We start from the raw sequence: 16,829 nt of genomic DNA, 5'->3' as shown, positions 1-16,829 counted from the left end.
CCCCCCTTTCATTTATAACACGAAAGTGTTTCTCGCACACAGACTCAATTCCCCGAAATCACTTGATCCTCCACTCTCTCCAGGCCTGGCACAGTGTCTCTCTCACATGACCTCATTACCAGTGTGGTGAGGCTCTGCTGTGCATGTTAAAAGAGAAAGTCTTCGTAACAAGCTATAGAGAGACAATGCAGCTCTGTTGCTCTCAGAAAAAGAATTCTCCAGAATCACTGTGCTTTTAACCGCTTGTTTTCTGCATCAGAGTTTGTTAATGAAGATACAGAAACAAAAATACAATTTAAAATCACGAGTTTAAGGTCACATTATTGGTTCCTTGTGGAACCTTTTCTAAAGGTTAAGTAAAGGTTCCAACTTTACTTAACCTTTAGAAAAGGTTCCACAAGGAACCAATAATATTTACCTCTGAGATGTAGTGGAGTAAAAAGTAAAATATGTACCTCTGAGATGTAGTGGAGAAAATGGAAATACTTTCGTCAAATGTGTACATTACTTGAGTAAATATGAAGTATTGTATCTGTATTTTTCACTAATGTACTGTGTTTTACTCTTAATTTGTAATGTTCTTTATGTACGAGTCAATTTTGCACTCTGATGGACATTAAAGATGTATTCTGTAATATTTAAATACAGATACATTTATTCAAATGTATGTGTACCAATTTGAGCTTTTATTTTGAAGATCAAACAACCTAGCATTACTACCTTTTATTCTGATAGTTTAGTATGTTTACAAACAAGGAGCATTTTAGTTTGTACTGCTATTTTAAAGTACTCTTTAGTATTTTAAAGTGGTGCTCTTATGTCTGCTTCTGTCACCCTAAAAACAGGAAATCCTCGCTGAATGGATCAGGTGATGTTGTTTCCCCCTTGGTGGCACGCTTCCCTGCCTACAGATCTGTCAGGGCACATTGGTCTATCGCCGTGCCTCATGGGTGATTTCAGGAAGTCACATGACTTACTGTAAAGCAGTGAAGCTGTTGATGTATGTAATCTGATACTCGGCCCAAAGAGGCTTCTGTCTGAGAGCGCTGCAGTGACGCTTGAACTCCGCCTCGAATCTGTGAGGAGGAAAGAGGAGAAGAGAGATGGATTCATCCTGTCAAACCACTAACAGGGTTCAATCTCCCACTTTAAATAGACTTCCTGTTTGGATGACATTTAACCATAAAGTTCATTTAAAGGGGCTTCACAGAGGAAAAGCCTCCAGGAGGTGGATCTAAAAACAAGAACACTTACATAATGTGTTTATAAACAAATCTAACATGTTATATATTAAGTATTTAAGTTAAATCTGTAACAATAAATCTATAAATGTCAGTCATCAATTCTCTTTTTTATACTTACGTACTTAAAATGTGGAGATATTCTGCAGCCAGAGGTGTAATGTAACTGTTGTACTTGTACTTAATTTGAGTATTTCAGCTTTATTCTTCTCTTCCACATATATTTGACAGCTTTAGTCACTTTTGCAGATTCTGATTATTAATTCAACATATGAATCCACTAATAAATCTTGATGTATTATTATTATTATGGATTAAACTGCACAGAAACATATAAAGTAATTTAAATTTAAGTGATGTACATCAAAAAGTATAATCCAGTAATATAATATATATGATTCTGAAATGGGATATTCAGCAAAGTGAGTACTTTTGGAACTTATGTATATTTTTATGCTAATACTTTTGTACTTTTACTGTACACTGGCACGATTTTGAATACAGGACCTTTACTTGCCGTTTTACACTGTGGTATTTGCTACTTTTACTTTAAGAAAATATCTGAGTACTCTTCCACCACTGTCTGCTGAACTCATTTGTTTAACTTCCTTTTTATTGTTTTTTTTCTGTAAACTTTTTTGCTGCTGCAGAGATAAGACCAAAAAAAGATAAATGTAATATATCTGTGTTTTTAAGATAAAGAACAGTGAAGGAGAAGAGGGTCACATTCTGAATGATAAACTGTTTCCAAGTTGAGTTGAAAACATGATTAATCATAAATCAGATGGAGGAAATATTCCGACATTACAACAGTGTGGTTATTGCACATTACTGAGTGCAGGATCCTGTTTTCAGGATGTTTCCCTGTGGGTGGGTTCCCCCTCACACTTATACCTTCCTCTTTTACGTCTGTATTTATACATATACATGTTTTTTTATTGTGTACCATGTGGTATTTCCCTCCCTCAAGTGTTTGATACCATTTGACCTTTGACTTCCTCACTAATACAATAATTCTAGGAGTAAATATGATGGCAGCCTTCAGCTCTTACTGTATGTTCTTATAGATGCTAAAATATCTTATATTAAATAATAATAATAATAATAATATTATTATTAATAATGATACTTTTAGAGGTTGTTACCGTCCATAGATGTTGAGGCATTTCATTAAAAACACAAATTTCTACCTCGTGCTAAACGATAAATCAAAGGATCACTAAAGTCATTGGGTTTTATCATCAGAGGGCTATACATGCTTAAAAACAAACTTCATGGCAATCCATCCCATAATTGTTAAGATATTTCATTTTTGTTTGGTACATGCCAACTTTTCTCCTCCTCTAGCTAGCAGAGCTAAACATTTTCTAAAAATAAAAGGAAATATGTAGCAGAGTGTGAGAATCCACTAAAATCATTTGAATATCTTTCTTACGCTCTTTAAGGACAAAGTCACAAAAAGCATAATCAAAACACATTTTGGAAGATAAAGTTAAATTATGTCCTCAGAAATATATTTAAACTGCTAAACTTTTATCCCAAAGTTCATTTTAGATTTTAGTTTAAAACCTGTTTTATGTTTCAAAAAACATCCTTGAACAACAAAAAGGGAATGTGAGTTGCAGTTCATGTGTTGCTTTATTTTGAAGGGACAATGCCAAGCATCACTTTGCTTGTTAAATATTTATGCTAAATGTATATTCTGTATATTAATGACCTTTATGTATTTGTACACATTCACTGTCTCTGTGTTAACAAACCTCGTGGGGAACTCTCTCAGCTCTCGTAGACAGGAGGAGATCACTTTCTGTTCCAGTTGAGCATCTATGAGTCGGGAGTTTGTGATATTTCCTTTCACTTTCTGCAGAGAGAAAACATAAAAGCACACAGTTTAATACACACACATTAATAATGAGGTTAATATTTAGCTCTCTGCTGCCGCCACATGGTCAAATCACAGCATTGCAATTTTGACTTTTGTCATTTAGACTTATAAATATTTACTTGTTTTTAAAGAAAGACAAAAATACAAGTAAAAAAGTAACAAACACAAAATTAACTTAAATTATATATATTTTTAAAACACACCAAACATTAAAAACTAGACAAAAACATCAACTCAAGTCTATTAAGCCACATACTTTGAACAGATATTACATGTATTAATTAATACATATTTAATGTACTTGTTTTGTAATCATTTAAATCAATATATATAATACAGAAATATATATATATCATTTATAATTTTTAGTTGAAGATATGATTTTAACCAAAATTAAGTTATTATTTCTTATTAACACAATTTAGGCACACAAGTTTTCAGATTTTTACACAGATTTTTTTAATACTATAATGCATTTTTTTAGAAGATGTCTGAATTTGATCACCCCACATGAAAGCATCAAATGATATCTCATCTTTGATATAAGAAATAGTCGTACCGTCCAGATGTCCATGTGTAGCGGAGAGTTGAGGAAGTCGTCCTCCTTCTCTGGAGACTTGCTGTGACTCCAAACTTCCTCATTCTCAAGTTCAATGAGTCTGTCCAGTGAAGACTTTATGTCGTCCTACGGAAACAAACACAGAGAAGAAAGGTGGAAGATCTGGTAAAAAATCTCTCATGATGCATTTTTAGCTCATCTCCACAAGGATTTTCACAATAACTGGTACTAATATACAAACGGTTAGATATTTTGAATGCCATGTGGAGGCTCAAGGTTACAGAAGTTGGTTTAGTTTTTATAAAATTAACTTCAGTCAGCTAATTAGAGGCTTTTGAGCTTTTATTTTGTAGGTCAAAATAAAAGTGTCTTAAGTTGGTTGCAGCCCACTTCTCAAAATTCCAACAATTACATTTCTAGCTATATTCTACGGTTGTGTTTCTGTTTTATGACTATGTGAGGAAAAAGATCATTTTAAACAAAACTTTCTTCATATTAGAGGAAATATGATTTGTTAAGTTTTATAGACAGGAGTGTAAAATTCTGACCTCCCTGGGGCTACTTCATTGTCATTTTCCATCCTTCCACAAGATGCCCTCGACCTTTTCCTCTATACCCCATCACCTGACTGCCCCACCCACCTACTACATATTTAGCTATTTAATCAGCCCTTTATCACTCTCTTCTACCCAATATGTCAATACGTAGTTGTTTTGCTTGTGTTTCTTTACTATTTGAGATCCTGTAACCAGAACCTGCCTGGAATTAAAACATTGAACTTGTCCTGTCTGTCTTCTTTGTCTGCTTTTGGGTCGAATCCTGCATTTCCTGAGTCGTGACAAACTCATTAAATGCAACTTGAATTAACAAGACGAAGGTCTGAGAACAAGGGGTCGATAGTATGTGGGATTTTGTTCTTTTGCACATAAATAAACATTTTATTTCCCTTCATTAAGGAATAAATGGCCTGTTTACTTTACCACCTAGTGGAAAAAAAAGCTAAAGAAATGTTTTTATTAAATCTCCAAGGTTGCCAAAATCCCCAAATTCCCAGAAAGTTGACAGACAGCGATGCTCCTCACCTTCACTCTGCAGCAGTACTTGTCTTTCAGATGCGTCAGGAAGTCGCCCTCCAGCTGCAGGTCAGAGCTCTCATCCTTCATGTCCGGCTGCAGGGAGGGATTTCCCATGATCCTCTCGCTGTCCGGGTGAAACAAGACACATTTAACAACATTTTACATGCGATCTGCGGGCGCCAAAGAATGCCCAAGAGACGTGTCGCTTCATGTTGGGGAGGAGAGAAGAAATCAGGTTACAAGCTCTGCAGATTTCACCAGAACAGTTTGGGAAACAATCTTTAAATAATGCTTTGAAGCATTAAAAAATAGTTTAAAATACTTCTAAGTACACGCAGTTCACAGTTACCAAGAAATGCATCATTCTTATAAATAAAAAAAAGAATACAGGATAATTAGTATTTGTGTATGAACAGTAATATCACAGTGTGTGTGTGGTAAACTGAATAAAGAAGTGTTTTTTTAGGCTGCTCTTTTACATAATCTGCGAGACACACGACCTGATTACATCTTTTTCCATTTTGGCCTCGAGAGAATGTTGTGCTTCTTTTTTTATCAGTTTATTTTTGAGCTCCCATGTTTTTTGGGGGGGTTTGGCAGAGTTGCCTCTTTTTTACTTATTTTTATCTGCTTCCCCGACTCATGCTCACTCTGCTGCTGTCTTTAAACATTTCTGTCTGCATTTGCTTTACTGTTGAGATGTGTTTTTTAGAAGATTTTTTTCCTGCATGTTTGAGATGATAAACATTTCTGCAGAAAGACAATCAGTCAGGAGATGTAGCCAAGATGTCTGGAGTCTGGCGTCATCCCACTCTTTCTCTCTTTTTAAAAAATATTTTTAAAGTTATTTTCCAATCACTGAATGAAGGCAAACATACATGCACTGGTTTAAAAGCCCAAGCTTCACATCATGTCAATTTGTTTTGGTAATTTGATTTCATGCCCTTTTCACAGCAACCTTTCTTTTTGACATGTCATTGCAGGCCCAGTTCCTTTATGGTTGGCTGAGGTCCTGGTTTTGTTCGTGCTGGCTCACTGAAATGGCCTCGAGTGTAAATAGAATGGGATCATAATTAATTTGCTCAATTACACCAGTGTTTACCCTGCTATGACGTGTAAAAATGAATGCTGTCAAAGCGCCAATTTGCAGCATAATTGTTTTGACACTGAAAATGTATTATTTTTGTCTATTTTTTGCTAACATGATGTATATTCCTAACATCTTTTTTTGTTTAATCAAATAATCACTTAATTGATATTATTCGTAGAACTGTTGAATTGGATAAAACTTGGATACAACCTTATTACACACATTGTGCACGTAAGTGGTCGGTGTGGGGGATTAAAATGACAGTTATTGAATTATTTAAATATTACCATGCTGAAAAACAAAGTTGTTCTTTATTTGTCTTGTACTTCTCTACCAATTGGTTCATACTGAAGACATAAATATTTGAAAATACCTCACAATTATATATTGTGTGATTCAGTACCACACCAACAGACTATTTAGTATGCCAAAAAAAGATCTGGTCTTTCAAATGCAGTATGCCAAAATACCAGGATGTTCTACTACGTGCGGTCACATTTTGCAGTATGCAAGCCAGCATGCTTTTCTGGCTATGATGACCCACAATCCTTTGCACAAATATTTTAGCAAGAGGGTCAAAGTTTAAGGTGACAGTAGTATGTCCCAGTTAAAAGCATCCTGCATGCAATAGTACATACTACAGCTAAAGTTACATTTTCTAAAAAGGTTCAGTAATTTCCTTAAAGAGCTGCTTATTGTAGTTTTTGTCAAACAAACAAGATGAAATGGTGTGTTTTCTGGGGACTATTTTCAGCGGCGGATGAATCCACATTTTGAGCTATAGTCAGAATAAACTACAGTGTGTGTGTTCATGGTGATATCAGGCTTTGATACACACAATAAACGTGTTAGCAGATACATTCGCTGTTGGTTTCGTTTTTTTCCTCTGATTTGTTTGTTTCAACACCCTGATAAACGTTCACTGACCTCTTGTAGCAGTTGATGATGAAGTCCAGCAGAGAGAACAGGTCCTTCAGCTCCGTCGCCTGCTGCTCCAGCTTCTTCATGTGCTGCCCGACGACTCGGTGGTAACTCCTCATGTAGGAACTGAAGACCTTGAAGCTGGGCGGGTACGACCATCGCAGCTCCGTCTTCACCTTCTGCAAGTCCTCCATGACGGCCTTACCCAGCAGCCCCAGATCCGCGCTCGACACCTTCGCCTGCGCTCCCTCCTCCACCGCCTCCCTCCACGCCTCCATCCAGCTGCCCGCCAGCCGCCGGGTTCCTCCGCAACCAGGAGACGTTCTGCTCCTGCCGCTCCAGGGGAACGCTCGACACCTTCGCCTGCGCTCCCTCCTCCACCGCCTCCCTCCACGCCTCCATCCAGCTGCCCGCCAGCCCGCCGGGTTCCTCCGCTCGTCGCTCCTCCTCTTGGATGATGCGAGCCACGGGAACCAGCATCTCCTTGCTTCTGGAGGGGAGAGAGTTGGAGTCGCGCACGATGGTGTTGATCTTTTTCCTCAGCTCCCCGTAGAGGAGGTTGAGGTCCTTCTCCTTCTTGACCAGCTCCATGGGGGAGTCCTCGCCGCAGCGTTCCTGCTCCTGCTGGAACTCCTGCCGCAGGGCGAGCAGGTTCAGGTGAGCCTCCTCCAGGATGTCATCCTCGATCAGCTTATTGATCTGCATCACTGGGAACACAAATTGAAGAGCTTGAATGTTCCATTGGGATAAATACAGGAAAGGGAGGACACACAATGTTCTCTTTATTTGTTAAACATATTCTCAATATATCATTAACAATGCACAGCAGAGAAACTCCAATAAATCCAGAAGAAATGATTTGTGACAGTGAATTTAACTCCTCTTTAAAGCAGGATTTAGACACCGACTGTGGTGTCTACAGACAAACTGACCCCTCTGTATTTACACTGGGAAAAAGATTCCTATCAGCGTCAGCTTTTGTTGCCAAAACAGACAAAAGATAAGTTGAATATACGGACAGAGAAGGAGACAGGTAGGTGTTTGAGAAAAGGTTGCATTCCTAACTTGCAGCTACAAATGTCTTCAAACACTTACAAAGTTGCCAACTCTTTTTTATGTACATTAAAAGGAAACTTGTGCAAGTATAAATTACAGAAAATCTAATCAGAATAAACCTGACGGACATTTAATGGTTCCACAAAGTTAAAAATATTACATATCAAACAGGAAATATTTGCAAAAAAGTTAAGTAATTTGTCGACTCAATAACTCACCGTGTTACCTTGAAATTAAAATAAAATGTATTTTTCTCTCATGCCTCCACGAAGATTACAAAAACAAAAAAAAGTATTTATGAATTTAATTAAATCTGTTTACAAACTCTCACATTACTCTTCCTCTTCACTAAAACCTTACTATTTAAAACGCTTACGCATAAACTTCATCTCCTGTGTGAGTCAGAACATTTTTTTGTTTTGATTGTTAAAAACTAAATATTAAAAAATCTCAACTCTCAACTTTACTGTTTTGATTCCCTCTCAGTGCTCTCATAGCGTCATTTCCAAAGAAAATGTTGTCAAAAGCCACTACAACTACAGCGAACAGAAGAAAGACTCAGTTAAAGATTAGCTGGGGATGTTTAGCAGCTAAAGAGACAGAAGGTTCTCACAGGAGGTGGTGGAGACCAAAAACAGAGCAAAAAGAGAGAGAATATTGGACTTAAATTCATCAGGAGAACAGAAGTATGACTCCTAATGAATGATAATGTTGTTCTGTAGCTGCTGGATGTTCACCAAAAGAAGTTCACCAAATCAACTCACAGCTTGTTTCTGCTTTCCTTCTTTTTTTTTTTTAAATCAATCATTGCAAACTAGAAGGTCAGCAAACCCTCCTTGGATAAATAACGTTATAAAACATGATAAACAGGCTCTACCTGACAGAGGTGTGTGCGGTATTTCTGGCAGTGTGTACGACTCCTCCATTTCCTCTTCCTCCTCCTCTTCCTCCTCCTCTTTCTGCTCCTTCCTCTCCTCCGCTGAGCCCTCAGAGACGGAGACCAGCGCCTCCAGTCTCCCGGTTTTGTCCTTTTTGTTGCCGAATCCTAGGCTTCGACGTATGGACGCTCCCCTTTTCAGGAAAGAGTCACCGAACCCGCCCATGTTCGGATCTGAGAAGATGGAAAACACACTTTTTACTGACCCACACAATTGTAGTCATACAGATGGGAGGATATTGTTTCAGTGCATTATCCCCATGTCTTTATTCAGTGACCAGTGAGAGGTGTTGTGTGCCAAAAGTATTTTTACATGGTTTATTCCAAATATAAAAATCTTAATGCTACAGTATACAATGATTCAGATATTGAAGGTTCAATCTTGACACTAGAGCAGCACTAAAAACAATCACCAGGACCTTTTTTTATTTATCTTTATTTAATATTTATCTTGCCGAGATATTTTAGATTTTCTGGCAGCGTAATAGTGTAACCACATAAAACCACACATAATAGACCTTAAGGACAAAACAGAAAACAAGTTTAAAAACAACGTAAAAATGTCACTTAAAAGAGACGACTCACAAATCAGCAAGAACACTTTTAAGCTAACGTGGATGAGAATTCCTTAAAGCAAGTCTGTAAGGCAACTTTTGCTAAAAACTCCACACTTTATATGGGTATCCGCAAACTTTTGGCCATGAAATGTATGTATTGTTGAAAAAACAACATTATTTTTGTAAGTCATGTGGATATAAAATATAGAAATAAGGGAAAATGTGATTATAACTTTAAAATCAGCAGCTAGGTGACTGATATTAAAAGGGATCTTGTAGTAAGTGATGGAGTTACCTGTCTTTGAACGCGTCAGACCTTTTCCAGTCTTTTCGCTCTCATCTTCCTCTTTTCTGCTGAAAAGGGCACCGATGTTCTTCAGAGGAGACGTGACTGAGCCGACACTCAGACCTGAAACGGAGAAGCAGAACGTTTCACAATCACATCAGTAAGGGTGCGTTACTGGGGACCTAAAAATAAACCAACCAAGGAATGCAAAGATTAAGTCTTGATGAAAACAATCAAATAAAGTTTGGCCCGGCTCCCAGAAGAGGGAAAGTCACCTGAGTCTTTAGAAAGCAGTTTGCCCTCATTTCAGACAGTGACGATGGTTTAAAAGAAAAGCAGGAGGACTTACTGTAAATTAAATTACCTGTTGTGTTAGACTAAACCGGAAAAATGTAACTTTGCAGAATGATGCAGAATATTCAAAATGTTAGGACTTAAAAATAAAAACACTGAACACAATGTTTTTCTGTCATATCGCTGTCGAAGTGTCGCTTCTTTAAAGGAAAAATCAACCCTAGAACACTTTGAAACAGGTAAAAAAAAATAGCCTAAGTCTAGAAAACATCTGCTTTTAAATAAATTGACTGATAATGGACCCAAAGATTTAGATAATAAAGTGACTCTGCCTCTCTCTGTCATTTGCATACATCTGATAAAACAATGCAATGTGGATCTCTGCCTCTTTCTCAAATGTATTAAGGGGATAAATCTGAGGAGGGCACAAGATGAACAAGGACAAATCCAGATAATTGAGACAATAAATTCTAAATGTTATAAAGTCTTTACTCTCTTGTGAAATACGGGATTGTTTTTGCCTCTTCAGGCCTCTAAAAAGTATGTAAATTGAATGAGAGAAGGGCACTTTGTTAAGTATTTGTTAAAGCTTATTGGGTCACTACTAAATTACAACACACTGAATGATAGGAAGGTTTTGATTATAGTCAGGGAAACGTAGAAATTCTGCACATCGCAAAGTTTCAGTTGTTAAATACCAAAAAGGAAACGGACATCAATCTTACAGGGTTGCTAATTAATATATAAAATAGCTTTATCAATCTCCAGATCCAGCACAGACCAGTCGAATTGTTTAAATAATAATCGACACCTTCATCTAACGATTAATCTCTATCGCTCGTGTTCTTTGAGAAAGAAAATGTGTCATAAAACGTTTTTTCTTGTGGGCATTAAAGGGAACTCTGGAAAATGTAGGCAATCAATACTTAAGGTTAGGAGGTAGGTAAACAGAGTAATTCAACACAAAAAGTGATTCATTTGTAATCTCATATTAGAGTTTATTTCAAGTGAGCTCAAAGCGGAAACACATGTTGAAAGTTTTAAACACTTCCTGGTTCTGTGGGGGATTTTTTCTGTCGTGCATACAAACACCAAATCTCTTTTCCTTTGACCTTCAGAGGCCACATTACTGTCTGAACACAGATCCCATGTCAGTTAATGTCAGGTACTCACTGGGTGACGGCGGCGGTTGTGACTTCAAATCCTCGTCGGTCGTGACCTTTGACCCCTTGCCCCCAGGCGACAGTGGGCTCATCTCCGCCGTCCGACGCATGCTCCTCCTGAGCGTCTGAAAAACTCCCATGGTCGGCGTCTTCCCGTTGCTCTTGAGAGACACTCTGTCCTCCTCTGGGTTCTCAGTTGACTTGTCCATCATGTCAGACATCTCATCCCCGTTAATTAACGTCCCACCTGTGAGGAAAAATGAAGAGGTGACAGTCTGACCTGCTCTCTGCTCGGCTCGGAGGGTGAATGGTGGTTCAGGTTTGCTTTTGCTTTTGGGTTCAGACAGGAGAAACAGGCGGAGCAGGGTTTTTTTTGTTTACAGATAACTACTTGGCAGAGCAGTTCATGTCATGTGGGAGAATGAAATATGTTGGGATATCTTGTAGCTTCATGTTGTACACAAGGGTGTCATCACCACTGGAAGGAAGATGTCCCCAAATCCTATTTTTGTCCCCACTTACTTTAATAGCTTCAGGTTGATTCTTTTATAAATAAGATATCTCTTACAGAATTTCCTCTGACTGCTAAACTCCTATAATTATATAATAATCACTTGAAATAAACTCTAATATGAGATTACAAATGAATCACTTTTTGTGTTGAATTACTCTGTTTACCTACCTCCTAACCTTAAGTATTGATTGCCTACATTTTCCAGAGTTCCCTTTAATGCCCACAAGAAAATTAAAGGGATAAAGTGAGACACCCCAGACAAAAACATTGTTTTTTTATGCAAGAGATTATGGTCTATTTTACTTCCAAAACACGTCTTCTTTCAGATTAGTGGAAAGACAACATTAAAAAATCTCAAATGTAGGTGTTTATTTCACTACTTTGTCTATTTGCGTCTGTAGATTTCTCCTAAATTCAACAAAAATAACCATCAGATAATGCCTCATTTGCATATTTAAACATAACATTTCAGAAAACTTGTAATACAAAAAAAACTTTATGTCAGTAATCAACTGGGGATGTTTTATGTTGATATTGATTTTACCCTATTCACCTGTAGTGTCTTCAAAATATATAATTAAGGCCGTTTTCTCTAAATGAGTTTTTTCTCAGACTCTCATCCAGAAATCTCCACTTCAAAACCAAAAACAAACTTTCCAGTTTCATTCATATCTATATTCTGAAGGTTTTCACAGAGGGGTTTGTTCATATATCATTCATAGCCTGATTTATATAACAGTTTATATCTAAAAACATGGTCAAAATTGATATTTGTTTTATGGCTGTGGACAGTATTTTCTGATTCATGGAGTGATACAAAGAAATTTCCCCAAATTCCTCTGAAAAACCTTTTACTTTACTATGTCAACATATCAATCAAGAATTTTGACCCTGGCTTTATCCAATAATATTAAAAATAAGCACTTATTGCCTCTTTTGCATATCCAAACTTAACATTTAAGAAAACTTGTAATACTCAAAATGATTGTCTTCATTTAAATAATCAACAGGGGAAGTTTCATTGTGATGTCTGTTATTTTTCCCCTTTTCCCCTGAGGTGTCAGAAAGTCCACCATTCTTTGTTGCTTCCATTATTAGCCAAGTATCATCCAAGAGGCCACTTTTAATTCCACTTGTTTAGCATTAAAGTTTAAAAAACATTATTTTCGCCACAGATTCTAAAACATTATTAACAATGACATACTCGGTATAATTTGTATATCTATGTACAGATTGTCATCCCTGTATAAATAAAAGGATTAATTCTTTAAGTCAACATTGACGCCGTGCTGCTGGGAACGTAGATACTTTCAGTTTTATTTTACTTTGGAGGTAAAGCATTTATTATCTGTTTTGAATGTCTCTAAAGTCAGTAGGTAAATATGTGGTTGAAAAGACAAAAAAGTGAAAGTAAAAACAGCAGCTCACCAACAATGCTCTTTACTGTCACCACAGCACTTTACAGTGCAGCTACAATTTATCTAAAAGTAATTCATTAATTTGACCCTTTTAAGACAGGCGGGAAGACGTCCAGAAGCTTCTTGCACAAGTAGAAGTATTAAATATCAATAAAAGAAGCCTCTTTATTTATTTGATTAATTTTTAAGATAATTTAACTGTCGATTTAAGGTTTCAACATAAACAAATATAGATTTATTCCGTGTTTGTAAGTTAATTAAAAATAGAAGATTTACCATAATTATTTAAGACGTTTAATTTGTAGATATAATAATACAATTCAAATTAAATGTCAAAATAATAAAGGTAAAAAAATTAAAATGATGGAGTTTCCTTAAAGGGCATTAGGAAAACAACAGTTTGAATCTCTGCAGGGATACACTAATGCCATAAATAACATTATTATAAGCAATGATATGCCACTTTAAATGCTCGATAGAGTGTTACAACTCTATTATCATATAATGAAATTTACAAGAACATTAACAGGCCTGTCAAGTCATGATTTAATCAAACAGGTCAGGATCAACGCATTAAAAAGTGCTGATAACAGTGTTTGACACCAAATAACCTGCTTTACACATACAGAGCGCCATTGATTTACCAGTCAAAACGTATCCCTACAAGTTAAGCAAAACCTTAAGTTTGATTGCAAAGACAAATATTTGACAAATGCATATTATCTGTACATTACGTTAAAGAGTTACAGGCTCAAACTGAATGTATAGAGAGAGAGAGAGAGAGAGAGAGAGAGAAAAGGTGTCCTCTTACCTGCGTAGCTCAGGTAGAAACTACTCTGCCAGCTCACCTTCTGTTCACCTCCACTTGTTTCCTGCTTTCACTTTCTGTACCTTTGTGCTACAACCGCTTTAAAAAGGAGAGTTTACTTTGCCTGGAGGGAGAAAAAGAAAGAGTTCAAAGTAGTTTTTATTTTTTTAAAAAGCATGGCAGCTGGTATATCTGGTCAAAACCACATGACAAAGATTACCCTCCTACCTTCTGCTGTGTTTTAGTGTTTGGAAAAAGAGAGAGGGTGAGTTAATGATTAGACAGATATAGAATCTAAAGGGGTGTCTGTCAGCAGTCTGAATCAGATCTTCACAAGCTGTTTTAACGTTACAGTAAACATTAGTGTACTTTAAATAAAAGATCAGATTACAGGTAGATCTTTTACCTGGAATGTGGCATTAAAGCAGGCGACCATGCTGCATTTAAGAGCACCCCGTAAACTCCTGTTTCAAGGTCTTTGGTCATAAATGAACAGGTGTAATAATCTAGCAGTGGTTACTCAGTACTCAGATACATTACTTGAGTATAAGTACTACCAGTTCAGTAATGTAAAAGTACGCCGTTGCTAGTTAAAGTTTCTCCATAAAATTGGTTTTCTTAAGAAGTATTTTATCAGTAAATTACATATAAAAAGTACTCATTCTGAAGAATAAACTACTACACATTATAAGATTGTCGGTGGGGAAACGTAGTCAATGTATATCAAATTTGAGGTACTTATACTTGTGTCAGGGGCATTTCTTTCTGCAAAATGACTACTTTTATTTTGGATGTTTTTAGTACATGTTGCTGATATTACTTCTGTTATTGTAAGAGGGTTTTTAAACGCAGTACTTATACTTGTAGCGGAGTATACTTACACTGTTGTATTGGTACTTTTACAGAATGAAAGGACCTGAGTACTTATATATTAATTGTTGTAGCTGCTCAGAGTGGAGCTAGTTAAACTACTTCATAGTTAGCCAGTTTAGTTAAGTACTAAAGGGTCACAAGATAAATTTGAAGTGTTGTGAGATGATTTATTGGAGGAAAAAACTAATTTCTGATACACAAATCTGTTTTAATTATTTTGAACTTAAATTTTTTATATGAAATAAAGGAGAGTTGTACCTTTGTTTTATTAAATCATGACTTGACGGGCCTGTTAATGTTCTACTAAATTTCATTATAAGATATAATAGAGTATTGACCCTCTATTGAGCGTTTAAAGTGTCATATCATTGCTTATAATAATGTTATTTATGACATTATTGTATCCCTTGCAGAGATTCAAACTGTTGTTTCCTCCATCATTTTCATCTTTTACCTTTATTATTTTGACATTTAATGTGAATTGTGTTATTATATCTACAAATTAAAGGTCTTAAATAATTATGGTAAATCTATTTTTAATTAACTTACAAACACGGAATCAATCTATATTTGTTTATGTTGAAACCTTAAATCAACAGTTAAATTATCTTACATTTCTTTGAATGAAACCATCTGAGTAGTTTCTCTCTTGCTAACAACTCATAGACGTTGGAAACATGATGTGGGGCCTCAGTTAGACATTGTTTTTTGTGAGAGAACAAAGACCAGGAATGTTTAGAACCGTTGGTTTAATCTTTAACATTGTTTTGTAATGCTTGTTTTTTCTTACGTGAAGTCTATGTGTCAGATGAATAAGTTAATAATAACTTACAACATTTCCACTTTGAAATATAGTAGAGTAGAAGTATAAAGTAACAGCAAATGACAATACTCAAGTTGAGTACAAGAACCGTAAAATACATACAGTCATTGAGTAAATGTTCCTTAGAACTTTCCACCAGTGTAATTTACATTTTGGTAAAAAGGTTGCAAAGAAAGTGAGAAAAAACATCCTATTACAATATAAAGATAATAAAAAATTACACAGTAAATGTGATAAAATATTTAAGTACAATGAAGCGTGGATTCTTGTGGTGCATTCAGGATCTCCTGAGTGGTGATAACAACTTAATGAACCCTGTCACTGAGACAAATTTCCACTTAAGCCATAAAATTTGATTTGTCATCTACTGCAACCTTCTTATAGCTTGTGAACCAAAAACAAGCAAAGTTTACTTATTGAAGTAGTAGGGTTTTTAGAGACATAAAAAAAAGGTTAAATAGAACAATGGCAGTAAAAATAAAACTGATTTTGTCTAACAAGCTTTTAGTATTTTCTTTGAATCTCTACTTGCTCTAGTTTAGGTAGAGCTGCATTCAAACAAACCTAAAACAAACCCTCAGTTGTTGATAATGCCTCCCTGCTTTCCACCTGAACTTTGTCAGGTCAAAGTGCGATGAAATAAATAAAAAACATGAACCGTGTACGTCCACTGGAGGGAGATATCTGACACATTTGTTCCTGATGATGAATCCAAAAAATATTCTTGTGCAGTCACGGAGGAGGCAGTGTCGTAACATTCATGTTGTTGTTTTTTTTTTTAATTGCAGGAGATAGATGTTAAATATAGTTTAAAGTGTGTGGATATAAATATTGAGATTTGTATTCAGCTGCTGTTTAAATCAGGTCATGTCAGACATCTGCTGCAGCTCCAATGATCGAGAAAAGATCAGCATTGTACATTTCCGGTCCAGATGAATGGCATCGTGACCAACTGCTCCATATTGTGTGTGTGTGTGTGTGTGTGTGTGTGTGTGTGTGTGTGTGTGTGTGTGTGTGTGTGTGTGTGTGAGTGACATACAGTGAGGGGATTATAGATCTACGGAAATGAAACAGTTACTGAGCTGCTATCTACAGTATAGTGTCAGCAACAGCTTAACACAACAAACCATGTTTTATCCATTCATCCATCTTGTCTTTATTTTATTTATCTTTTTTTCTCTGACCCAAATCGAAATCTTTAATGAAAAATGTAGGTGAAAACTGACATAAAGACATATTTAAAATGTAGTTTTAGTTGTTTTTTTTTTTAATAATCGCAATACTGTTTTCCACATATGAAATTTAACTCAATTTAAGGAGTAAATACC

General features: G+C 36.1%; 1 protein-coding gene across 1 annotated transcript in view; it reads right to left on the bottom strand.

Moving 5' to 3' along the window:
- The window catches only part of exoc3l4 (exocyst complex component 3-like 4), a 28,930-nt gene extending 14,950 nt beyond the window's left edge, over window positions 1-13,980 (bottom strand). The window contains exons 1-10 of the mRNA XM_054614143.1: window positions 13,809-13,980; window positions 11,076-11,312; window positions 9,618-9,731; window positions 8,706-8,939; window positions 7,083-7,479; window positions 6,779-6,997; window positions 4,768-4,885; window positions 3,686-3,811; window positions 3,002-3,102; window positions 978-1,076 (exon numbers count right to left, since the gene is read on the bottom strand). Of these exons, the coding sequence (XP_054470118.1) occupies window positions 978-1,076; window positions 3,002-3,102; window positions 3,686-3,811; window positions 4,768-4,885; window positions 6,779-6,997; window positions 7,083-7,479; window positions 8,706-8,939; window positions 9,618-9,731; window positions 11,076-11,286 (1,619 nt within the window). The 5' untranslated portion in view covers window positions 11,287-11,312; window positions 13,809-13,980. The remainder of the gene's footprint in view (window positions 1-977; window positions 1,077-3,001; window positions 3,103-3,685; window positions 3,812-4,767; window positions 4,886-6,778; window positions 6,998-7,082; window positions 7,480-8,705; window positions 8,940-9,617; window positions 9,732-11,075; window positions 11,313-13,808) is intronic.
- Window positions 13,981-16,829: the final 2,849 nt, after the last annotated feature.

This window comes from Anoplopoma fimbria, chromosome 15 (assembly GCF_027596085.1).
Source record: "Anoplopoma fimbria isolate UVic2021 breed Golden Eagle Sablefish chromosome 15, Afim_UVic_2022, whole genome shotgun sequence".
NCBI lineage: Eukaryota > Metazoa > Chordata > Actinopteri > Perciformes > Anoplopomatidae > Anoplopoma > Anoplopoma fimbria.
The sequence above is the reverse complement of the archived record's forward strand: the minus strand, read 5'-3'. Positions and strand labels throughout refer to the sequence as shown.